General features: G+C 26.8%; 1 protein-coding gene across 2 annotated transcripts; it reads left to right on the forward strand.

Annotated features, from left to right (window-relative positions):
* The first annotated feature begins 544 nt into the window (after positions 1 to 544).
* Positions 545 to 25,658, forward strand: LOC129961828 (dimethyladenosine transferase 2, mitochondrial-like). 2 transcript variants are annotated; one of them, XM_056075408.1, is made up of 10 exons: positions 545 to 1,146; positions 9,462 to 9,524; positions 9,619 to 9,710; positions 14,538 to 14,615; positions 14,918 to 15,065; positions 17,058 to 17,206; positions 18,365 to 18,457; positions 19,506 to 19,556; positions 24,051 to 24,199; positions 25,321 to 25,658. In XM_056075408.1, exons 1-10 carry the CDS (start codon positions 909 to 911, stop codon positions 25,526 to 25,528), a joined length of 1,269 nt encoding a protein of 422 aa, XP_055931383.1. In that variant the 5' UTR covers positions 545 to 908; the 3' UTR covers positions 25,529 to 25,658. The 2 variants fall into 2 exon arrangements, with proteins under 2 accessions (XP_055931383.1, XP_055931384.1); XM_056075409.1 differs by lacking the exon at positions 14,538 to 14,615.
* The last annotated feature ends 1,601 nt before the right edge of the window (positions 25,659 to 27,259 follow it).

Here is a 27,259-nt window from a genome sequence, read left to right on the forward strand (position 1 = left end):
TTCTGAGAGAGAAATAGGACTTCTTTCTTACATCTTTTATCCGGGATTCCTTGTGAGTGTGTAAGTCATTTTTCCAATAGGGAGGCTTCCATCTAAAAAATGCAGATACATTTTAATTTATTTTTCCATCTATTTCTATGAAAAGTTCTAAATGATTCGCATCTGATCTTACACTTTCATCAGGCCCATAAATGTGTACTAACAATTTATGATTTCTGTCTCTCTTTTCTAACATTTTATTGCTTAAGCTATTAGAAAATTATCATATCATCATGGCCAACGAAATATTTTACTGCATTACTGACTAGTTTGTTTTTATTTCAAAGAAAAATTATTTTTCTTCGGATACTTCTTCTGGAAATTGCTCTCAGACATATGTAGACTTGATTTACTTCTTACCAAATTCAGTTGAACACTAATATATTCAAAATAATTATAAATTTATAGGAATTTTTATAATAATTTCAGCAAATAATAGCAATTATAATAATCATAATCAATGCATATGATTTGCATTGCGATCTCAGATTTTTATTGCCTGATTATGAAATAGAGATTCGTTACATGTCTTTTCTCCATATTTTGTTTTGAATTCTAAATTTGAAAGTTATCGTAAAAGGAAATGTATCTTGATTGAAATATAATTCAAAATATTCAAATTTTACAGTTTTAAACAGAGTGGCTGAAAAGCAAACATGCATTTCGAACATCGACCATTAAATATTCACTGAAAATAACATCTGTTTCGTAGTGTAGAAAATGAATTTTTGGATGAAAAAATTGAACTGTAATGTTATTATGAGAAACCGCCATGGACATTTTTAATTTTCTCCCTTAAATATTCAAGATTCAAAAGGAACTGCTTTATTTTAATTAATGAAAGTATTAGTCAAAAATTTGGAGGAGTCATGTTTCATCGGTATTCAAATTCTTTTCAAATGTTTTACAAATCTTTTCATCTACTTCATTGTTTACATTTTTACAAAACAAATAGCTGGAACTTCATTCGAAATGCGAGTATAGGCAAAAAACTGTCAAAAGCAAATAAATATGACGTACAAAGTGCATATGGCGCACTTGACAAAAAATCATCATCACGCTTGAAACAACATGATTACTTTTATCTTAGTGACCCTATTAGTGCTGGTAAGTAAAAACCAGCTTAATAGATTATGCTTTGTAAGTGATATTTAATTCTTTTCTTATTATTTCTGTGATGTGACATTTACCAAAACAACATATACAGTGGGTAAAAAAAGTTTCCGTACGCAGCTATGACTGTTAATAAAAGTTTAATTTTTGGCACAAAATATTTTGTTCTGAAAAATGAAAATTTTAAAATTGGTTTAACATAATTTCATTTATTATTTATGAATATTATAAAGGAAAAAACTGAAGAAAATTAAATACTTAAATTGAAAGAATAAAAAATAATGCCACTAATTAGGAAAAAAAAAGTTTCCGTACAGTATTTACATAGTACATGAAAAACCTTTTTCATGCTAATCAACTTGCATTTAATGATTGGTAAGCCTTCGTTTGGCCTTTATCACTTCTCTCAAATGTTGTGGCATAACCCCCATCATTCTTTTTATTGTTTCTAGAGAAATACTACTCCAAATTTCTTGAATGACCCTTTTGAGTTCAACCTTGTTCTTTGTGTCATATTTTTTTTAGTTCATGTCCGATTTCTTCCAATAAATGTCCTAAAAGGATTAAATCGGGAAACTGGGGAGGCCTATGAAGCTGTTTTTTATCTTTATAGACATTACTCTTGACAAATCTTGGAGGTGTGTTTAAGATCATTGTCCTGTTGAAAAGTAAAGTCCATTCCAAGGGACAGTTTATCTGCATTGGTTAAAACATTTTGTTTTAGAATGTCAAGATGTATGTACCTATCTATATTTCCATTTATAAAACATAAATATCCAACACCAGCAGCACTAATACAGCCCCATACCATATTCCAACCATCACCGTGCTTCAGAGTTCCACATAAATTCTTAAGTAACATATACTGTTTTGATTCCCTTCAGATCATAACTCGACCATCTAACCCAGAGGTTCCCAAACTTTTTTTTTCTCGTGGACCACTTTCAAAGTTTTACTATTTTTGGTAGACTCCCTTCTGCTACATTTCTACTGTATTCCCAAAACTCCTAAAAAATATCACCCTAAATTGGGGGTGTTATGAAGAAAAAAAAAGTAGCACATTTTCTTGTTTTATTAAAATAATGCTTGTGGTTATACAAAATTATAAACATTTATTATTACAAACAATCAACAATTGACAAAAAATCAACAATGAACTCTGAAATGTAAATCAACAATAAAAAATAGTCATACTTTTAATGAGACGGATGTACTTGATGAATTGACAGCAAATTATCAATATTTGGCTTCAGTTTTGTAAGAAGTAATCTCAAATCTCCCCGTTCTGTGATGTTCAATCTGCTCTTTTTTTTTTTAACAGGTTGGTAACGGCACTAAAACTACTTTCAACAAGATATGACGAGGGAAACGCTGTCAAAAATTTTCTAGCAATTTCCCACAGCCCAGAATATTCTTCGGGGACTTCTTCCTGCAGCCAAAATGTTTGATAGCCCTTTTTAAATTTTACCTTCAGTTCCTCGTTGGTGCTGAGCGCAAGTAGCTCCTCTTGTAATACTACATTTGCCTCTTCCATTTCATCAAATGGGGTTATGATCCATGGTGTATTTCCATCGTCAGAATATCTTCAAATCTATTTTTGAAGTCATCATGTAGGGTATTTAAATGTTAAGCGTATGTCTAAATATCCTCATCAAGACATTCTTTCTGTGACTAGTGCGGAAACTGGGAGAATTCGCACCGACTAATATTTTGCTTCATTAATTTCAATTTACCAAGAAAATCCGAAATTACGAGCGAGCGCACGGGCAGCACTTTGCAAGTACAAGTGGTGTATACTCGTACTATTATCTTTGTTCTATTCAATTATGTGTCACTAGGTAGGTAGCCTCGAATATATACCTACCTAGTGAATGACCTGCCTACGTTGATAGGTAAATCCAAGCCAAAATTTTTGTTCTTTATTATGGAAACCAGAAAATTTTTCGTGGACCCCCACTTACAACTTGTGAACCCCTGTTTCCTTTTCTAGTCTACGTGGACCCCCGTGTGGTCCCCTATGGATCCCTGGGGGTCCAATTGGACCACTTTGGGAACCTATGATCTAACATATGGATATTAAATTTTGATTCATCACTAAAAAGGACTGATTCCCAAAAAGATAGAGGCTTGCTTATATGCTTCTTTGTAAAATCGAGATGCTTTTTCTGTAGCAGAGACTTATAACAGGTTCCTTATGGGCCCCACATCCATTATAACCTTTTTTAAATGACATTTCTCACAATTTAAGATGTGAATTTACTGTTGTAATTAACATTAAATCAGTTGCAAGTTGAGGTGCACTAATCCGAGGGATTATCTTGCACTTTACACATGATATTTCTTTTATGCTAGCGATTTAACTTCAGATTTCTTCTGGACCGATCTCTATCCTCAAATGTTTACACATGATGGTATCTTTTAATAATATACTGCACTGTAGACTTTGGTTTGTGAGTCATTTCATTGACTTTTTTTCATAAATAATCCATTTTTTCGCAACTGAATTTCTAACTCTCGAATGGATTTCTGAATTTCCATTTTAAGACGATCAGCAAAAGATTGGAATTAAACAACTGTTGTTATTTTGTATTCTTCACTCTGACAAACCATCAAACTTCGAATATTTACTGTGGATTAGTTGCAGAGCACTTCTGGAGGAATTTGCATATTGCGTATGGAAACTTTTTTTGCATGACACTTGATCATTTATCTTGAAAATTGCAAACGGACTTGCTGAGTTTTGTAAAAAAGAGAAATTTATTATGAAACTCCCTTTTAAAGACTCGTATTAACAATATATAAGTAGTTTATAAAGATAAAAAGCAAAGATTAGAATTTATGCCAGTTTATATCTTAGTCTTCCGTACAGAAACTTTTTTTACCCATTGTATATTTTCTATCATGTATAAAAATTATAATAAATTTTCTTGAGAGCTGTATTTTGTTTTGTGTGAATATTTCATAATTATTTCCTCCCTATTTACATAAACCATGCACAAAAAAAGAAGGGGGAAAAAAAAAAACACTATTGCTTGATGTTTGAGCATTCTAATATTGAACTATTAAATAATTACTGGCGATAATTCAGTTTTTAAATAGCATTCATAAATACTATTATGTGAAATATTTTTTATGGCTATTGTATTAATTTTGCAATAAATTTTATTTCTTGATTGTCAAATTCAAAAATATGCTTTATTGTAATGGTGATGTATAAGATAGTATTTAGTTATAATATTCAACAACTTGTTTCTAGTAATCAATTTTGATGTTCAAAAAGTTCAACATAAATGATTTATTAGGATTAAAACAATTCCTTTTATTCCTACTCCATTATTCCTATTCTTATTTGAATTATTTCATTATGCTTGATTCCATTTATTATGATAATTTTTTATTCTTTGGTAAATCTTGATTTTTAATGAGTTAAAAAATGTTGAAATAATTTTTTTTTCTTTAAATGCTTTTACAACCCTTTTAATATACATGGTCTAGTCTATTTTTATGTATTTCAAATTATACATCTGACATTTCATATTTAACATTGCTTATTTTCTTCTAAGTTTTGTATGTTTTTACTATCAAAATCATTTATCATTAATAAATGCAATATATATTGCAAATTGATTTTAAAAAATAGAATAAAACACTTAAACTTTTCTTTGTAGGAAATGAAATTGCATTATTAGTTTTTGAATTTTTCATAAATACAGTGTATATTAAATTGAGGATTAGGATTAGATAGATTTTCATTTTCTTCTTTTATAATAAACTATACTTCTAGAATAAAAGACATGGAAACAGGGCCGGCCATCTGGGTTGTGCGGTGGGTGCACCTGGGCCCCGCGGCTGAGGGGAGCCCTACCATGATTAAGAATTAAAATACTGTTCTGAACAATAATAGCGTTTACACATACTGAAAGTATACAAGTTTGTTTCCATGTGGCTGGCTGATCTTCGACTGATGCCGTTATTAGGCCTATAAAGGAGGGGGGGGGGGGTGATTTATGAATAAAGAAATCCCCTTCAAGCATGTTAAGAAAGAGAGGCGCAACTTCTGCGTGCTAGCAGTGGCCAGAAGTCGAGGCTGAGGTTCAAATGGATTTGTAAATCATCAACTATATACTTTGCTGCATCTAATGTAACATTTTTTTTATGTGTGCTATTATGTTTGTTTATATTAAGTTGCTCAAACAAAAAGTAAAATGAAGATAATTTAAACGATCAACTCCCAGCAATGTAAATTGCATTACTGTTTCACCAGCCTTGACTGGAATGAAAAGAATTAAGAAAGAAGTTTAAATGTAGCAGTTTTGGATATATACTAAGGATCTTGGTGGATTTGGATATATACTAAGTTCATAGTATATACTATAGTCTTGTGCAAGTGTGCAAAATATTGTTAATATAAGGTAAATAGATTTAAGATGACTTACTTTACCTACTAAATAATAGCTTATGATATAGCATATAATAATTTGATAATTCATTCTATAAACTGATTAATACTGTTAGATATAACCATATCCACACTAAGGAAATATCCCTCTTGGCGTCAAAAAAAGAAAATTGTCAGAAAAGAAAAAAGAGGAAAAGCTAAACTTCAAGAAGTCACAAGTAGATCTGTTTCCTTGGCTACGAAGTAATTCTGGCAAAGAAATTGCTTCAACTTCAGAAATTACAATTCAAACTTCAACTGGAGAAGAAAGTTCAGAGTAAATTACACAGTCTAACAATAAAAATGTTAAAATGGTGAAATTTGTTGAAGAATTTTGTGTTTATATAAATGTGACCAAATCCGAAAACAGTGACGAAAATGACAGTAACAAATATGATCAAGACAGTATAAATGATCTTGGTTAATGGCCAAATATTATAACTGATAAATTTAGAATGCTTTGTGTTAAAATCGGACCTGTGCATCACAAAGGAGTTTTTGTTAAAATTGCTGAAGGTAGATCATTTTCCACTACATACTACTTTAAAAAAATGCCAAATGGTTAAACTCAACTTTGCAGCTAGTTAATTTATTCAAAGACGCAAGCCTCCGTATTTTGTTTTTGTTGCTTACTGTTTTCTAAAAAGAAGAGGAATGACCAAACCACGATTTATAGATGGCTATAATAACTGGAAAAAGCTGTCAAATGTAATCCAAGATCATGAACGATCTAGTTGTTATATTAATTCATTTATTGCTTGGAAATAATTATTAAAACGACTAAATTTATGTTGGACTATTGAAAAAACAAATGAAGTTAATATAAGTAAGGAAAAGGTATGACTCAAATTACTATTTCAAAGAATTGTAGATACGATTCTATTTTTAGCTGCAATAATCTTCCACTTCGAGGAACCCACGAAATAATAGGTAAATCTAATAATGGGAATTTTTTTAGTTTAATTGAATTATTAAGAAAATACTATCCTGTGCTAATGGATCATATAAACGAAATAATAAATACTAAAAATAGAATTGTGCATCAATTACCACATTGGTCACAAGAACAAATTATTTCTGCATCATTAAATGAAGTCCTTAACAAAATTAAACACAATACAAAAGCAGCCATGTACTATAGTATCCAAATGGATTGTACTCCTGATATTTCCCATAAGGAACAAACTTCAATCATTATTAGATATGTAAATTTTGAAGAGAACAGGTTAACTATAAATGAGTCATTTAAAGGGTTTATTAAAGTAACTGATCTGACTGGTGAAGGAGTAGCAAAAACTCTATTGGAAAGATTAAGCAAAGTTGATTTAGATATTATGAATTGTAGAGGGCAAGCAAATGACAAGGGTAACAGCATGAAAGGGAAATATAAAGGTGTACAGTCTAGAATACTTTCTGTAAACCTGCATGCAATTTTTGTGCCTTGCCTATCACCTTCCTTTAATTTATTAATTTGGGATGCTGCTTCCAGCAGTATATATAGTACAAATTTTTTTTTGGAATATTACAATGCTTATATTGCTTCTTTTCTGCATCTACAAAAGCATTTAAACATCACTCTTAAACCATTATGTGACACTCGTAGGGAAGCCAAAATAGATTCAGTTAAAGCTGTATATACACAGTTTGAACAAACTTGTAAAGCTCAAGAAGAATTTATTGATGTAAGTCATTATAATACAGCGGTATCAAAAAATATTAGATAAAAGTTTATTAGATGCAGTACAAGAAATGCCATTTATATTATGTTTAATAGTATAGTTTACAATATTGCCCAAAATTAATACTATCAATAAACTATTTCAAACAAAAACAATTGTTCTTGACTCGACTTTCAATTTAGTCAATAAAATTAAAACTGAAATCCAAAATCTAAGAACAAAATTTAACACATTTTTAGACAAAGTAAAAGTGCTGGCACATAATCTGGACATTTCAGAACATTTTCCTGTAAAAAGAATTCGAAAGACGATATATATTCCAATTTAAAACCAAAAAACTATTCCGAAGACGAAAAACGATTCTATTCCAATTAGCAGAAGACAAAGTTATAAAAAAACACGGAATAGGAATTTAGGTGTTATTTTTTAACACTGTAATTGATACTGTTATTGTACAAATAGAAGATAGATTTAAAAGTATACTAAATATTATTTTTGATTTCAAATTAGTCACTGATATAAAATTTTTAGAAAAACATGAATTAGAGAAATATTCCAAAAACTTTGTTAAGTTTTATAACGAAGATGTAGATGAAAACCTAATCCAGGAAATTTGTTTGCTACGGGATTTGATTTTGAATGAAAGAGATGTAAATAACACACAAGACATATTGTAATACGTAATAAATAATAATTATAATGAGTTATTTCTAAATGTATTCACTGTTTAAAAAGTTTTCTTTACGCAGCCAGTTACTGTAGCAAGTGCTGAGCACTCTTTCAGTAAACTAAAATTAATAAAGAATTATCTTTGGTAAAACATGTGTTCAGAATGCTTAAATGCACTTGCTATATTAAGCATCGAGAAAGAAAAAAAAATTGATCGATTGCAAAAAATTGATGTATTACCAAAAACAAAATCACGCATTAAATAAGGATGCATTGATAATATGCGTTAGTATATATATATATATATATATATATTTTACTTCACAAAAACTTAGGGTCCCAAATGGCTTCTTGCACCCATGCCCCATAGAGAAGGCAGGCTCTGCTTGGAGAAATTAGATGATTCATTAGTATAGATTTAAAGGAAAATTAATATTTTTGTGTTAAGCAGGTGTCAATGATTAGTTGTTAAAAGCAATCTCTCAAGATGTCATGTTAATCTGTTGACTATATTCGCCAATTACATACAGTAAGTTTAAATTCGCCAATCCAGTAGCATGCACTTAAGCCAAAGTGTGGCATGCATTTAATGCCCAATTATTGGAAAATGTTGCTCCTTTTTTAAAAAAATAAAATGATTGTAAATGAAGGAGCTATCGATGAAATTAAAAATCTGAATATAACAAATGATAAGGAGGAAAACGTTAATTTTGGTAATGATAGTCATTTGGATTTTGCGGAGTTCTACATTTGCAGTTTTTATAAAGTTCTTAAGCAAAACAATGAAAATTATTTTGTCCCCTGTTATGCATTTCTAGCTCATTTGAATTTTTTTTAAACAGGATTCAGTTTTGGTCTATTCATTATGATTGCATATTAGTCACATTCTGTTGATTGATTGTGAAAAATTGCCAAAAGTTTTGTATTATTGTCAACTTATGCTTGTCATGCCATGCATTTAGTATGTTAGTGCCTACTGATTCAATTAAAATGTTTGTGAATAGCTTTGAAAAATCATTTGATACTATGAAGAAGAAAGATGGAAATTATAAAAATGTATATAAAACATGCAGTAATTCTTTATTAGAAGTCTTATTTTTGAGTAATAATCATAGAAGAAGTGAGGTGTAAAATAAATGTTTGCCATATAGAGATCGCTTTCATTTGACTTATAAACAATAAGCCATCTTATTGTGGTTATTTTAAATTTCAATACAATTTGCTTTATTATTAGATAACTATTACTGTTAGTGAAACTGATATTCAAAGTCCATGACTGATCTTTTCGATCAGAAAATTTAATTGCATTTCAAATCCACATTAAGAAAGGAATAATTTTAAATAACATAAGTTACTTCTTTTTTGTAATATCAGAAGTTAATATAGTGTATTTTATCAATATGATGGTCTTTATGATTAATGCTATATATTATAATCTTCCTCCTTTTATCAATTTTCTTTTCTTTTTATTTTTAAGCAAATTTGCATAGTACAGTGACAGAAGGAAATTTATATATTTATAGATATCATTGCATATCATTTATGTGAAAAATGGGATGATGGTTATGTATTTGAAGTAAATCCTGGTAAGATTATTGTAAAATTCTTTTATTCCTCCTTTTTTTCCCCTTATTATTTTTATTATAGAAGCAGTTATTTCTATTTTTTTATATATTTAAGGGCCTGGTGTTCTATCAAAGGCTCTTTTAAAGGCAGGAGTTCCTTGTTTGCGAGTATTTGAAAAGAATGAAGTTTTTTTGTCTGAACTGAAGGTATTTCTGTAATTCATTACATTTTTCTTTGAAGCATTCATTGTCTGATTGTATATTACTGTTTTTGACCCCTCATCTGCTTTATAAGATGCACAAATAATTGTTTTTTAAAACTACTTTGTCGGGATAGTTAACAAAATTGCATTTGAAATAAGTATACAATAACAAAAAGAATCACAGATTTTAAGAAAACCGAGTATTAAATATGTCTAACAAGTAATTATTTGCAGAATAAAATTTATTTTAACGAGAAAAGATAGTTTCAGATAATAAAGATATCTATTTTAATGTTTTCTGACTGATTTTTTAAAATGTATTTTTATTTTTCCTTTTGTTTAAGTTAACAATTCTTTTTGTATAATATACTGTAATAACATTTTTTTACACGAAACTTTTATTGTGAAAAACATTTACCTATTTTAATGAAGCTAATGGAGGGTGTTTCTCATTCCTTTTGTTTCATTTTTTTTGGTTCTATTGTTGTTGCCTTTTAATTTTCTGTAAAAAAAAAAATTCCCATCAGACTTTATACAAGGATATCAGATTTCAGCTGGAGAAGCCATAATTTATTATTATTACTTATTTTTAAAAAATTGCCCATTACTTTTTTCAGATGTCCCAAGCATTGTTGATGCCTTTAAATTGTTTTTGCAAATACCAGTACATCTGCAGTTTAGAAATTTGTTAATAAAGACTTGTAAAAAGACAAAACAAGTGCAGTCTATAAAAATAAAAAAAAATTAAATCAAGAAATAAATCTTTTGGAAGTAAAACTTGCTAAACTTTAAGCAATTTATTTTTAACTAACAAATCCCCATAATACTTTATATTTACCATCATTTTACTTCTTGTTATCCTTTAGTTTGAGGAACTAGCAACTAAAGATAGCAGCAAATAATTTAAATCATTTCCTAGTAAGGTTTTATGAACCATTGATGTCAGGGTATTGTATTTCATTACAAGAAGGCAAACATGACAATAGCACATCCAAATTTTAATTTTTTTAAAAAAATTTTATTCTCTATATGCTGAAATTGTGCAAGCAATCAGCATCATTGTATGTTTTTTAATATGTCAACTTTCATAGTAATCCTGATCATTCTGAAAATTGATTAGTTTGTTAAAGCTCAGTTTAATTTAAAGCATAAATTAAGCTGTGCAATACAGTTAAATTTTGATTTTTTTAAAGAAACTTTATAGAAAAATTGGTAAATGTCATTTTATTTTATTTATTATTATTATTTTGCTAATGATATATATTACAAAATTTTAAAATATAAAAATTGCTTTCCTTGCGTTATCTTAAAAACTTTTCAAACACATTCACCCCCAATAAAGGGGAAAAAAATCTAAATTATGACATTTTTGACTTTATATTCTAGTTCAGGGGTGACGAACCTTTATAGATCAACATGCCATTTTTTCCTAAAGAAATGTTTAATGAGGTATAAACATGCCGTCAAATAATTTTGACTTGTGATTATTGGGAAAATAATAAAACTAAATACTAACTCAAAACTCTTTATTTAATACAAAAAAATACATTTTGACTGTATAGTAGTAAAGGTTTTAGTTATATGTTTAATTCAAATTAAAGTGACCTGAGTGTGTTGTTGCAGATTAGATGACAAATAACTTATATTAGGACTGTAAGATGTTAATTTTAGCAGAATGCATGATTAATTGGAGTCATCTGCCAAACAGTTTCTAAGAGAGTCTTTAATGTTATTGATCTTCGAAAAAAGATGACTCGCAGTAAATGAAAATATGGTTAAAATAGAATGAGCAGCTTCTCTATGTTCTAAATGTGTTTGGAATTGAATTCCATGCTTCCAAAATTTCATTAATTGCATTTTTACTTATATTGCTTGTTAATCTTTCTGTTTCAATCAACTCCTTCCTTGTTTTAATAAATTTTTGAATCCATATTGAACTAGACTGGAAATTAATCAGTTGCATTTCAAATTCTTCAATTTCCAACTAATCAAATTGGGACAAGTTCAGTTTATCAGGGTACATAATAAACTTGAGCATTTCCGATAATTCTCTGAACTGAGAAAATCTCTCTGAAAATTCCTTGATTGAAGAATCAATTACGGAAATAAATTTAATAACTTTTTCTTCGTCTGGGTTCTCATGTACATCTAAATCTTTTAAATTTTTTTTTTTTTCAAATTTAGGAAGTATTTGTAGTTTTTTGTAATAATATCATTCCTGAAAACATGCAATCCAGCGTCAAAAGTGCGAATGAGATCCATCATGATGATAATTGTTTTACTTGTGCCTTGAAGCTTTAGGTTCAATTCATTGAAATGCTGGCATATGTCTGTAAAAAACAACAATTTTGAGAGCCACATAACATTCAACAGCTGTCGATATTGCTCAATTTTCCAATTATTTTGCTGAAATAGTCCGATTCCTTTCAAGCAGTCAAATATTTTTTGAAGTACATTCCCGCGGCTCAACCACTGAACATTATTATACATTAGTAAGCCATTGTACACCGAGCTGACTTCATTCAACAAAGTCTCAAACTTTCACTTATTTAAAGCCTGCGAGAATATGAGGTTGGCTCTTTTTGTAACTAACGCCATTACATTATCAAGAGATATTAAACCATTCTTAGAACACAAAGGCTTGTTGGTGAATAATGCAGTGGAATTCAAGAATCAAATGTCCTACGTCTATTTGAAATAAACTAATGAAATGATTTTTTGCTCATCATATTTGTAGCACCATCAGTTACTCATTTTTCAATTCATTACTCATCAGTCAATCATTTTTCAAATCAATTTCTTTTCCAGGAAGTGAATTTTTAACAGTCTCTTTCAAATATGTGTGCATTTTTTTAAATGGAATGGGAAATTTTAAATGGAATGGGAACATTTGCATTTTTTCGTAATACTTCAAAGTGAACTTTGTTATTTTGAACTAAAATGAAAACCGTTTTGATTGGCGGTGTGCTCAAAATATTGGGTCGCATGCCATCGGTTCGCCATCCCTGTTCTAGTTAATGAGTGCTATATCTCTGTCAAAGTGTTTAATAGTGTGGAATATATGTAAACTTCTTAAAGAAAGCAAAAAAAAAAAAAAAAATATCCATTAAGCTACAGAAATAAAATGTGATCTCCTATAAATAGGAGACTGGATATTATGTATTAAGTATATTTTAAACTGAGACTGTCAAACATTTTTTGGGTAAATTTAACATAAAATCAGGTTTTAACAAAACATTTATTGCATTTTAAATTGCTTATTTGGATGCTCAGCTTTTTATCTAATTTTTGTAATAATGATGCATTTTGTAATATGAACATATTTTTTCTAGCCTTGTTCCATTGTTTCCACTTTCAATGAATAATTTTGGGTATATGAGTAGATTTCTTTTTCATTTTAATTATCCAAACAGGCCAAAATTGATATTTGCTATATATGTTGATTTAACAGGAATGTGAGTAAAAAGTTATCTTGTGTCATTATTTTCTAATGAATTTAAATGCACCATACATGTTTTTTTTATAAACTTTCATTGCTTGTTAGGCTTGTAGATAAGGAAATGGTATTTCTTCTTGAATATTGGTAATAAATAAAATATTTTTATTTATTAAGAAGATTTTTTAAGAAGAAGGAAATTTTACATTTTTATCCATCATTCCTGGCTATTGTTCATTGACGCTCCTGAACCAAGTATCTTAAGAAGCTCTTCATCCTTACATCCTAGGGAGTGTGGGACAATTTGAGCAGAAGGGCTGCCTTTTTAATGGATCTTTAATAATTTTTAAAATGCTCGACATATTGTTTGGGGGGGGAGGCACAATAAAAAATCCATTAAGCTCGATAACAGGTTATGATGTTTTATTTCACAGGAAAACATGAAACATAGGCAACAAAACACAGTCAAAGACAAGCTTGCAAAATACAACTGTACACAAGCAGCTGCAGATTGTTAGTGAGCAACTGTAGCATGACAAAGCACTTAGAGAAAACTTTCTGGAGATTAATATTCCTAAAAGGGAATTTACTCAATTTCTACTTCTCATATTTGGTCTGCTGTGTTATAGTTCACATAACAGAACATCGAATGATCAGAAGTATTTTGTATTTTGATTCTGAATTGAGATATTGCCAAAATTCCCATGTATTTGTGAAGTTGTGTTTTTGTTGCCAAATGGTCAATAAGGCTGGAAGTCATTGACTTAGTTCTACAGGTATTTTAATGTATGCTATCTTCCTTATAAAATTAACTGTGCAAAGGAATAATATTATAGATTTGTAATAATGTTATATCAGCTAAAGATTTAATATGCACTAGCATTCATATGATGCAAGATATGTAACATTCTGCAATTCACTAGGTGCAGGAATTGAGAGTTACTGGCAAACCAAAATAGACATTGTTCTCGTAAATTTGGTTAATATTATTAAGATGTTAAATTTTTAAAGCAGACTAGTATTTACTGACAAAAACAAATCTCAATTATGTGATAGATAAATTTAACAGGCATAATTTTGAAATTAGGGCCATGGAAAAGTTTGTGTTCCTGTTCATATTATAATATGAACAGGATTTTCCACTCGTAAATATCTTTTATAATATTATCAACTGTAGTATGTTTGGATGTATGTATGTTTTGTTGCAGAGATATTGTATTTCATCATATTGTCTTCATTGAAAGAGCATGTTCCTAACTGTTTCTATATTCTGCCTTACTAGAATATAGATCAAGAACCACCTGTGAATAACTCAGTACTTCATTAATCATTTGTTATGTAATAGAGTTAGCCTAATTGTATTGAATGATGTGATATTGATATTTTGGGCTTTAGTTCACCCAATCTAGATCTTTGCAATTCCTCTCAGCCCCCTTGAACACCAAGTGCCTTTTCTTTCCCTATGTGCAGCAGGTGAGTGATATAGTTGACTTATAAATCATGCTATATTGGGTGGGTGTCATAAAAATTAAATTTCTGCCATCTTGCTAAGGCAATATGTATCAAACGTTTGGAGAGTTTATCTTCTGTTGAAATCATTCAGTTTGAATCAACATGCCGATTTAAAATGGTATACAGGATCAGATAACTAATTAAGTTATCTAATATATGAGGATATTAAATTCATTTTTAATTAATAATATATTTGGCTTTGAAAGCAAATACAAAAAAAAAAAAAAAATGAAAAACCTTTAGTTGTTTCTTTATTTTTTTAGGAACTTTCTAAACAGCATAGTAATTTTGAAATCATTGAAGAAGATTTTCTGTTTTTACCATCTTTAGAAGCTAAAACTTTTGATGATGATTCTGTTAGTTACTTAGATGCCTTTTTCAAAGATGTTCCAAAGCTATCTTGGGAAGAAGGTAATTGCAATGATAGTCATTTTAATATACACTATTGTATGAAAAAATTATACTTAATGCAGCTGTTTGATGTTGCATGTCAATCAACTTTTTTTCCTTAGGAACATTGCTTTAAAAATGAATATTATTTCAGAATTTTATATATCATTTTTAATAAGCTTTCGAATTTGCTAATTGCCTTTCTAGATTTTAAATTTAAAAATTTTTTTGTATTGTTTTTTAACTTATGGTAAAGTAAATATTTAGTGTTATATTTTAATTATAACTAAAATTATTTGGGAAAAATGCTTTAATTTTTAATAATGCAGAAATATAGACATTTATTTTAAACTTAATAAATGAATAATAATTTTATGTTAACAATTTAATGCCACATAACAAATTTACCAACAGTTTGAATAATTGTGATACAATTTACATGTGACTAGCATTTCAAAATACTATTAGAATTGGATAATGTCTATAGACAATTGCAAAAACAACATAAACAAAACATAAACAAGAAGAAGTTTTATTGTATGTGAAAATATAAAAAGTAAATTTAAGTAATAATTTGTATACTCATTTCAATTTTCACACAATCTTTAAATGCAGTTACTTTAATCAACATGTAGATTATATTTTATCATACAAAATCTTGAAATTTGATTTACATTCTAATATTCAATTAAATTTGAAATATAAATAAAACAATAATAAAAATGCCATATAATTTATGTATATAAAATTATCTTGCATTTTAAAGTTTAAATTTTAAGACAATAATTTAGGCAAAATATAATTCCGTTTAATATAATTTGATATTTTATCATTTATTGTATTTGTTGTTGAATTTGTATAAATTTTCAAAATTGTTTCATAATATTTTATTTCATGTTTATTTTGGTCTTTATATTTCATCTCTATTTTTAAGCATTTTTTCTCTCTCTCATATAATAATCATTGAAGAATATAATCCCTTTCTGAATTTATAAAAACTGTTTGTCTTCTTTCTCTGTCATTCTTTAACCATATATATTCTCTAAATTAAACTCTATAGGTGCCTTCTTTCACTGTGAATATAAACTGTATGTTACAAAATATTTAAAGTTTCAATATTATATGACTAACTATTTTATGATCTATTAGAAGAGTGCATATTAACAAAATGTCTAAAATAATTTAAACTCTAAAAGTATGGTTAAAAATGGATTAACTTTCTACACAGGGAAATTTAATTTTAATCTTATCTTGGTTAACTTTTGAGAGCAGAGAAATATTAAAGCCAAATAAATGGATGTGAGTAGACATTATCTCTCAGTTACCTGAAGAGAAGATAATATTGTTAAAGCAATGAATCTAAAATAGATATATTTTCATTTGTAGAATCTCCAGAAATAAACATTTCACATTTGGAAATTATCTTTAAACTGATGGCTGTTGATTGATTCTCATTCTAATGAAACAGCACCCAATGAAATTACTTCTTTCTTTTTATTGCTTACACTGATTTCTGTTTCTTGATTATTATTTTTTTCTTCTATTTCTTTCTTTCTCCTGCCTTTTTTTCCCATAATATTTTTGCAATGTAATAGTGTTGAAAAGTATTTTAGCAATGTTCATTTGAGGTGGCATTGATCCAAAAGATTTTTAAATAGTCAAATATGTTTTTGTATAATTGAAATTTCTGAAAATTTTTAAGTTTTAAAAAGTAATGTGCAAGCACAATAATTTTCTTCTAATCTTTTTAATAAAACTGTTTCAAATAGTTATATAATTATAATCTTAACATTTTATTTTTTATTTTCTTTACTAAATTGGCATTACCGCAATTTTAAAATTAAATGTAAAAAAGATTTTAAAATTGTAATTTAATTGTAATAAAATTTAAAATTATGTTGTTAATGTGATTTTAAATAAAATTAAATTAAAAACTATATTTGAAGCTATCAGCTGTTAAATTTTAAAATGTACAATTTGTGCATATTGTATAAATTTGCAATATTTTTTTAGGTGCTCCTTTTAGAATTTTTTCTATCATCTCTAACAAGAAGAGTATTAGATTTTCCAGATTTTTATTAGCTGCGTTATCAAACAGATGTTCCATATTCTTTTATGGCCGCTGTGAACTTTTCCTTGTACTATCTCATTCAGAATATTTGGTAAGGAAATGAATTATTACTATATTTGTCAAATGAAATAAAATTAGTTAATAAATATGTTTAAATTAATTTTTAAAATGTATTAATCAAGATTAAATATGTTAAAATATCATTTACAGGATATTATTTATGCTCTTTTATTTTCTTATTCATACACTCTAACAGCTATGGAATTTCCATAGTTGCTGTAGAAATTATGGAGTTACATATATATGGTGAAAAATTACAGAAAATTACAAAAAACATATATATGCTTGAAATTACAAAAGAAAAAGGGGGGAGGGACAAAAATCCATCGAAAATATCTTCTTCCAAAATTCTTGTTCACAGCATTGCTAGTAGTGAAAGAATTTTTTGTATAATTAGAAAAATTAGAAAACATAATCTTCCAGCATGAAAAAAAAAAAAAAATAACTTGGGAGTTAATCCTGTAACAAAAATGTATATTAAAATTTGTTATGATGTTAAACTGAGTAATGGTGACTCAAAACAGCTAAAATAATTGCTAATGAAAAATAATTGTAAACATCTCATAAATAATTTGTCTGATCAGAAAAAAAAAGTGTTGTATGATTTTTAAATTTTTTTTTCACTTATATATTTAATTAATAATAAATGCCTGTTAAATAATTTTGAATAATGTATGAAAATATGGTGATTATTAATTCTTTGGAAGTATCTTTCCTTCAATAATTTGTTGACACTATGTTAAATGTACTACATTTATAAAAAGCATTACTGATGACTTAATAATCAAAGTTGGAGGGTAAGATTAGTGTTTTCCATAGCATCAAATTCTTTATTTCTTGTATTTTTTAATGAAATATAATTAATAAACTTAATTATATTTTAATTGTAATTAATAAATAAATTTCTTTACTTATCTCTGTTGAACAGTCATAATATTTTATAACTAATATTCATTCAATATTATAACTCAGAATACAGTTTGATGTCTCTATGCATTTTGATAAATATACATAATACATTCATTTTTTTTTTTTTTTTTTAAATCTTGGTATATGAAACAGCAATAAAATGTTGTTTTGAAAGATACCCCAGATATTATTTATTCAATTCTCCATTTTTTACATTTTTCTTTTACTATATTTATTAGTACAAATATCGATTTCTATTCATAATCTGTTTTCCTTTTAGTATTTGATGGCAGAGCCGAAAGAAAATTTTGCTATATACCGATGGTCTACTGTTCTTTACAGGTCGTTTTTTGAAATTTCTGTTTTGAATAAGGTGAATTTATGATGCATAGAAAATTTAATTTGCTTTCTTCAATGAATTTTAAATATTTTATTTGAAACAATTATAAATGCTTGTAAAAAAATTAAGCTTTATTCATTAGATGTATAAATTTATCTGAGCCCTCTTTTTCTCTCTCCTTATTTAGCTTTTAACTTTTATTGTCTAACTATAGTAATGTTAGAATTTCTTATTCTTTAGAGAAATAAGCAGATCTGTTGTTTATTGTACTCAATAATTTGAATTTTTTTTTTTAACAAATTGTTACCTATTTTTTAAGTTTTTTTATAACAGAATTCGGAACGCAGAATTAATGCAATTTTTAAATATCCTGCATTTTCTTTATATTTCGTTTCATTTTGCAGTACAAGAAGGTGGAACTTTGCAGTGCAAATTATTACTTTTATAAATTTTATTCATTATGGAAAAGTTTGTCAATTTGCACCTTTTACCAAACTTATAATTTTATTGTGTTCATATAATTTCCTATCAGCTCTCTAATAAAATGGAATTAAAATTAGCATTCTGCTGTGATAATTAATTGTGATAGTGCTGCTTTAATTTTTGATTCCAAATTATTATTATTATTATTACTCTTTGTAAAGTATAATAATGGATAGATTTTGATAGATACCCAAATATGGTAGTTTTTTGTTTATTCTTGAAAATAATATTGTTTAAACACTTTTGAATTTTCAATGAAATTTGTAATGGGAAGTAAAATATTGCTTGCTGATAAAAGTATTTATTCTTTTGAATAATGATTTTCATTATGGATTCTCATTAAAATCATTGTGATCTTTGAATTTTAGATTAATCTGGATACCTAATGTGCTTTAAAATACCTGAATTTAAATTTTACTCTCTTTATTTAGACTGCTGATTTTTTTTTTTTTTTTTTTTTTTGTTAAGGTACCAAATTTCCTGCAAAATGAATGAACTATTTCATATATTGCATTTGAAGAGTAATACTATAAATAAATTTTATTTTGATTATAATTAGCATGTATTTATTAATTATATTTTTATTTTACTTTTTTAGTTTACTCCTGATATTTTTTCTCCTTCCCCTTCTCGTCATGGTAAAAAAAAGGTACAACTCTCTTTATGATTTTAGCTAGATTTTGTTTTTAATATTTGTGTCTTAAATTTAAGGTTTAGGCATTGATTTTTTTTTCACAGCACAAAATTGCAATACTAATACATGTACGTTCATCACAGTCCTCCTCATTCTGATGGATCAAAACAAAAAGCAAAAAATTAAAAAAAAAAAAAAACTTATTTGGAAGTTTCTTTCTTCCTTATTTGTCTTTTTAGCTCTGACCCCCTTTTTTAAGGGGATGGGTAAAGCACACATGTGTGGTACATTATCTGTAGGATATTTGGAGATGAAAATTGATGATTTTGTTGCTTAGTGGATATTTCTGATTCATGTTAATAATATTGGATTAATCATCACTGAATGTAAGTCATCAGTGATGTAATCATCACTAGAACTGTATTGCATTCTTTTATTTTTGTAAATATAAAGAACATATAAATTTATTTATTTAGAATCTTTTTTCTTGCTAGGAATAGGCTAAAGGATAATGATAACTCAAAAATAAATAAATAACCATCAACCATTTTAATTGAATATTAGTTTTCAATTCAGAATGGAAATATTTTCATATTTCATCAATAAAATATCAATTTTCTCTCCAGCTATTATTTAGAATTTCTACTTATTTTAGATAAAATACATATAAGCACTCAAGGTTAATGCTCTATTCAACGTCACAGTATTGAATTTCAGCTTTCGCATATTGAAAATTTTCAATAAAGATTATCACTGAGAAAACATTTTTTTTTTTTTTTTTTTTTTTTTGCTGGATACAATATATACTGAGAAATCTGCACTAAGAAGCATGTTCCTCTAACTTCAAAAATATCAAAAAAATTTAACAGAAATATTTACTGTAGAAAAATTAGTCATTCACAGTCATTGCATACTACAAAAAAAAAAATACAAAAAAAGGAATGTGGTAACAATATTCTTTTATTAGCATTCTTTTGGATTAATCTTTTATAAGTGTTCTATGCCATCTCTGCTCCAATCCTTTCAGTGAATACCTTACTAGAATACATCATAAGCCCCCCCCCCCAGGTTTTTCATTCTTATTCACTGCCCACTTTTAAATATCAAGATAGAAATGAAATAGTGGAATATATATTGAGTATCTAGCTTTCCATGCTAATTCTAATAAGCTTTTTAGATTGATGGCCAATTTGGAAATACCATTTTTCCATTGTTGCATCGTGGAATATTAATTATATTGAGTTACTTATTACTTACGAAAATAGTCCCTTGTTCTTTCAATAATTTGTAAAGTTTTTGTTTCATTGGAATGTGCAACTGCAGTATGTACACTTGTGGTATCAAAGAATTCACTAATATTAAAATTGTTAACTGTCATTTGATTAAAAATTCTGAGATGAAAATGGATCTCTTTGAAGTAACTTGCATGCATTATTATCTCTGGTATTTAAATTCAAAAATCCTTTGTGTATAATAACTTGTGAAGAAAAGACATTTCTTCTTATTTGGGATTATCAAGATTTTTTATATGCTTTTTGGACTGCATTTATTACTGAGAAAATCCTCCTCTTTGATTTTCCTTCTTTCATGGTGTTGTTTTTTTGTCCACCTTCACAGGATTTAATTAATGACCTTTAAATTCTGATGAAAAATTTCCTTGATTTTACCTATTAAAATAGGATTAAAGAGCTTTTTTAAACATATTAACTATTATTGTTTTAATCCAGTTTCCAAAGTGGTGTCTGGGATAAAAATTATAATTTTTCAAAATGGATTTAGCTTTTTGTCTAATAAATTATAAAGAGTTGTTTAAAGGAATCAATACTTATCTTGAATCCTTTTAAGAAAATATCTTCAAAACAGTGATAATCTTGAATTGTTTTCATCATGCGGTTCATGTAAGGATTTTTGTGGTTTTATATTTTCAAATTGCAATTATATAAGCAACTCCAAAACTTGTAGAAATCTCACATGTTTACTAAACAAATTTAAGAAAATAGAGGTATCATTTTTAAGTCTGAATTTAGAATCAACTTCTGCATTTCAAATTTAAGTTCTTCAGTATCTGACATCCATTCATTAGTTTCAATAATGCATTGCAGTTCTACTTCTAATTCTGCATTTCAAGTTTAAATTGTTCAGCATCTGGATATCCATATATTAGTTTTAATAATGCATTGCAATTCTATTAATTTTAATTTTATTTAATTCATAGATTCTCTTTCTTATCATTTCTATTTCTACTGTTTTGTTCTTCTCAATTCTTTCTAATTTAATTACTTTTTCTTTTTTCAATCCATTCCTAAGTTATTATAGTCAATAATATATTGTTGCCTTTGAAATCTTTGGAACTAATGATTAAAATTGTTGATATTTTTCAATTTCAACAATTAACAGAAATGGCATGATGAAATTGTTTTAAAGCTTTTAAATACTCAGAATACTGTTAAATGGATAAGTGTATTTAATTAGAACTGCTTATGAATGTAAATTATATAAAACTAATCACAAAGTGAAATCGTTTTCTAAACATTCTGCTTTAATGACACATTTATAACAGCTTTCAGAATATCAAAATATTTTAAATTATTCACATAACTATAAGAACAGGCTTTATGCCAATATTTTTGTATCTTATTTTATCATATACTATAACACACGAACAATATTACAAATAACGGAATAAAAAATGTATTTGTGACTCAGAATATAAAATAAGAAATAAAATCAAAACTTATAAAATAATTTCAAACTACTATAGCAAAGATAAATTCTGTTAGAAGATACTGCTTAATACTGTCTTTACAAATGTAAAATATTGCCTTCTTAACATCGGAACAGCTGTACACCCTTGTTGACCCTATATTATGCCATTGTAACAGCAATTTCAATTTATAACTAAAAAGTGCAACTGAAATAAAAGGCAAAAATTTGTCATAATAACACTATAATCAACATCAATACAATTACATTAATTATTGCAAATAATATATACATTTGATTTATGACTTGATTACAATAATTAGTATTTAAAATAATTTTTCAGAAAAATATGTCAATAATCTTTAGGAAAATAAGCTTTGATAATCATATAATATATAGGTTTCAGTATTAATTCCAAATAGACATTAAGCATGACTGAAAGTTAATCAATAAGAATAAAAAATTAAACCCCATGTCTTTTTTTTCTAGAACCATTTCATGTTTCAAACATATTGTATTGTAATATACATTTTTATATTAAAGTTAGCATTTCTTATTTAATAAATAATTAAATTATTTAGCATAACATGTTTTCAGAATAATATTAGATGTATAACTATATTTAAGAACTTTTAAATAGTAAAATGACTGAATGCTCAAACCTTAATTCACATTAACAAATTAATAAGTGTCTTTCTACTTTGAATTTTAAAATTAAATTTATGTATGATGACTGCAGAATAGGCTACATGTATAATGTTTTGGTATACATTTGAATGGTATGATTAATAAATGTCAATTTAGTATATAAATTTTATCATTTAGTTTGTAAACGTAATTTATCATCACCATAAATTAAAAGTAGCATAATAAAGATAAGGAATACTAAAAGGGAAGTGCATAAATAATTGCTTGTGCATCTTAAGGCCACAGTTCTAAACATATTGTCCAAATTAACTTTCAAGATGAGAAAACAAAATGAAATATCTTTCTAACAAACTATTCAAATGAACTGAAGCTGAAAAAGCATGGTGACTGTGAATTTTGGAACCATATGTGACAACAATAATTATGTTCATAGCATTTAACATTTAAATATTTACAATTATACATATTAAATGCAAAATGCTTTTAAAAAAAGTAAAGCATTTAGATGTACAATAGTTAGGATTTGAAATTTTTCTTGGGGTTTTGATGCATATAATCTAGTTCTTATCTGAGCTGTGAATATCTGAGCTGCAATTGCTTCATGCCTGCTCATTTCTTCAGTGCATTCAGAATAATTACAACTTCCTCCCCCCTCCCTCCCTCAAAAATTACTTTGAGTTATGTACAAATTCCTCTAGTTTTTATTTAGTTTATATTTGTTTTAATTTTTGTTTTTTTTTAAAAACATTAGAATCTTTTCTATAAATAGTTAGAATTTTAAATTAGTTTGGATTTGAAGGAATTTTTTTTTAGCTTTTTTTGATTTTTTAGTATGGTTTTAATTGCTCTATTTCTTTTTATTAAATAATAATTTTTAGCAAGTACATTTGAAATTTGATTTAAATGTATTCTTGATTTCTCCTCCCTTTGATATATAATATCTCCTAAAATATTACATTCTGTGCTCGGACAGCAATGATTAAATGAAATAAAGTTAATTTTCCCATATTTATTAACTAATGAAGATTATTTTTTACTCTTGAATTTATTGAAATTCTCTGTTTATTTAAAAATGTACTCAATATTATAGATATTATTTGATAATAATTTTAAAAATATGCTAACTATATCATTTCTTTGTGCCTCATTTTGTTTTAGAATGAAGAAAACAATTTTTATTTGGTGAAATTCATACCAAGATCTGATTTATTTTCTTCACTTGTGAATAATAATAAACTTCAAGATTTTTATTTTTTTATTCGACACCTTCTTGTTAAGAGAACTGGACTTGTTATTCCTACTATGGAGTAAGTATTAAAGATGCTTATCCATTTTTATACCATTCTGTGAACGGTTTATGCATATTATACTTTATACATTTAGCATTTAAAAATTTTAAATTTTGTAATGCTTGAAATCCTGTATATTTATGGAAAAATTTATAATTGTTTATCCTTTGTTGTTTTTTTTGTTATTTAATTTATAATTTTATATTAATAACAAAGAATTATCTCATTCTTTCTACTGCTTGCTAACTATTAGAAGTGCTTTGATGTCTTTGACTTATTTTCCATGAAATCCATCCAATATAAATTTATGAAAGGTCACTAATGTTTAAAAAAAGTCAAATCTATTGATTTTTTTAATAACAACTGAAAACTGCCTATATTTCAGTATATTTTAAAAGCATAAGCAATAAAATTAGTTCTTGTAATTTTGCATAGTAGAAAATAAATTTGTTTCGATTTAAAAAAAGTTTTTTACATAAAAATGATGTTTTCTCATTGCAAAAGTGGTTGACATTTATTAATATGATTTAAACTTACTACTTTCAATTTGTGCTAATTATAATTTTAAATGCCAAACTAGTAAATCACATTTTATCCGTTTCCTGGTGAAATAACATTTAATGATATTTTAAAAATATCTTGAATAATATTTTTGAATTAATTGGTAGAGATATTGCAGAATGTCTGGGTTAATAATAACTTTTTAAAAAGCAAATTTAAATTATAACTTTTGGTTTGCATTCAGAAATCAAATAACTATTTTCAGTCACAAAGCTTAGCATTTTCTGATAAAAGCTATGAAATTATTCTGTATATTTTAATAATGGCACATGCTTCCTAATAATTATGGGTATTAAAATACTTTTGCAAATATGTAATGGGAAAAAAAACGGAAGTGTATTATTTAAAGATTTGCCTAATATAGCAGAATATGATTGGACTGTGATTGTCTAAAAGCTTATAAAGTACATCACATTTATATTGAAGAATTATTACTGACATAAAAAAAAATGAAAATGTGTCTTTTAATTTTAAAGAAGAGTAGGTTTTTGCAATAATTTATTTCATTACTTTATAAACATAATTTCTTGTTAAATCTATTTTGTGGAATTAATATTATTTTATACTTCTTACTTTAGAGGTTGGGTTCCTTCATGTGGTCCACGATTGATTAAAGAAGGCATGAATGTTTTTACCAGATTTGGTGACCTCAGTCCAGAACAACTCCTGATGCTTTTCAATCAATTTTCTTCATGGCCTGAATATGAAGAATCAACATTCCATGTCTCTTTAAGAAGATATTATGGAAAAAAGTCTTTTCCTTTTGATGATGATGAAAATTTATAGAATAAGCTGTTGCAAATACAAATTGTTATTTCATTGACACTGTCAGTGTGATGTCTTATTTATTAAATGAAAGAAAGCAAAATTGTTTTTCTGATTTTCTAATATTAAATAAATAATTTCGAGCACTTTCTTTTAAATGGTTTTGTGATATACCAAAAAAATAATAAATCGCTGATAAAATTATATCTGCATTTCTAAAATTGTAATAATTTTATAAATCTATTTTATGAAATTATGATATTCTTAGATTATTTATATATAAATTTATGTGGAAACTAATAATTCATTTAGATTGAATGAAGTATTTTGAAATGCCTAAAATCATTCTAGATCATCTTTACAAATAAAAGATTATTAAAAATGTCTTCTCACTTGTGTGGTGACATTTGGAATAGATATTACTTGAAGAGTTATCCTCATTGTCTGAGCACAATTCAAAATGTTTATGCTCATCTCAAATTAATGTTCATGTAGCTATAAAATGGGCATTAATCTAATTAAACTAAATTGAAGGATTATTTGATTGTGAATCATTAGAAATTGAAATACTCTTTGATATGTATTCTGTTTTATTCAATGGAATCTGTATTTAAAAGGAAACAAGTAATCAAATATTTGAGAAGTTGATCAATATAATATTCTGTTAAGTTTTTTTATTTATTTTAAATCAAAATTTTAGAAGAATGGAAATAAATAGCATTGTTTAATTCAGTGAAATGAAAACAACAAAGAAAAAAAGAAAAAAGAATGACTGCATTAAAATGGACTGCAGTAACAGTAATCCCCCTCTTTCCTATTTGTATATATTTCTTATAATTGCAAAAGAAAAAAAAAAGTAATTACTTTGAAAAAGTAAATTATTCATTTTTTTGTTATATACAGTGATGACTAATTAATTTTTATGTAGATTTTAATTGCAATGTTCTTGTCTTAACATTGTGCCTTTATTGCTGTGATATTTGTAAATAGAATTGTAATATAGTTTAAATGGAAACTGAAAAGATGATTTATTGGGAAAATTTGTGATGATGAAAAGATGGTTTATTTGTTTTATGAAAATTTTATTGTGTAGTCTTCTTTTTATTGTATATTTATCCTTCATTCAGAACTTATGTATGTTTCTGAAATTTAATGGAATAAAATTCTTTAAATAATATGCATTATTTTGTTCTATATTCAGTTTCTTTACATATTTGTTTCTAACTTTATTTAATATGATCAGCAAAATATATTAAGTTTATATTTAATTTAATAGGTTAAATTGCAAGATACTTCAAGCTAATCAGTTTGTAATAGATTAACGCAACTTAGTGCTATTAGTAATACTTAGTGCTTGAGAGCTAAGAGAATTTTAAATAAGGTTATTTTTTTCAATATAATAAATACAATTTACATAAAAGTTTTTTATATGTGTCATAAGATATGTACACAAGTTTCAGGTATTCTGCAATAATGGTAAAGTGGTTAATCATATATTATTAGAATTTAGATATGCATATTAATATTAGATATGCAATAACATTATTGTAGAGTTTTTGACTTGGCGACAAATACTTATTTAAGAAATGTGAGGTCACGTGACTTGGTTTTTGAAATATGAAAAAGTTTTCAGAAACTTTGTACCCTCACCATACATATTTACTTATCGTTTTTAACAATCAGCTTGTTCCTCAAGAATTTTGTCTTTTGGATCTGTTTAATTTGAATTAAATCTTTTATCATAACTTGATA

The sequence above is a fragment of the Argiope bruennichi genome, chromosome 2, assembly GCF_947563725.1.
Source record: "Argiope bruennichi chromosome 2, qqArgBrue1.1, whole genome shotgun sequence".
NCBI lineage: Eukaryota > Metazoa > Arthropoda > Arachnida > Araneae > Araneidae > Argiope > Argiope bruennichi.

Excerpts from the sequence above, each read along its gene's own strand:
- LOC129961828 (XM_056075408.1), top strand. The coding sequence starts at position 909 with ATGTTTCATCGGTATTCAAATTCTTTTCAAATGTTTTACAAATCTTTT. Across the intron at positions 9,711-14,537 it reads TTTTTTTGTCTGAACTGAAG|TTCACCCAATCTAGATCTTT; the intron begins GTATTTCTGTAA and ends TTTGGGCTTTAG. Across the intron at positions 18,458-19,505 it reads AAATTTCTGTTTTGAATAAG|TTTACTCCTGATATTTTTTC; the intron begins GTGAATTTATGA and ends TTACTTTTTTAG.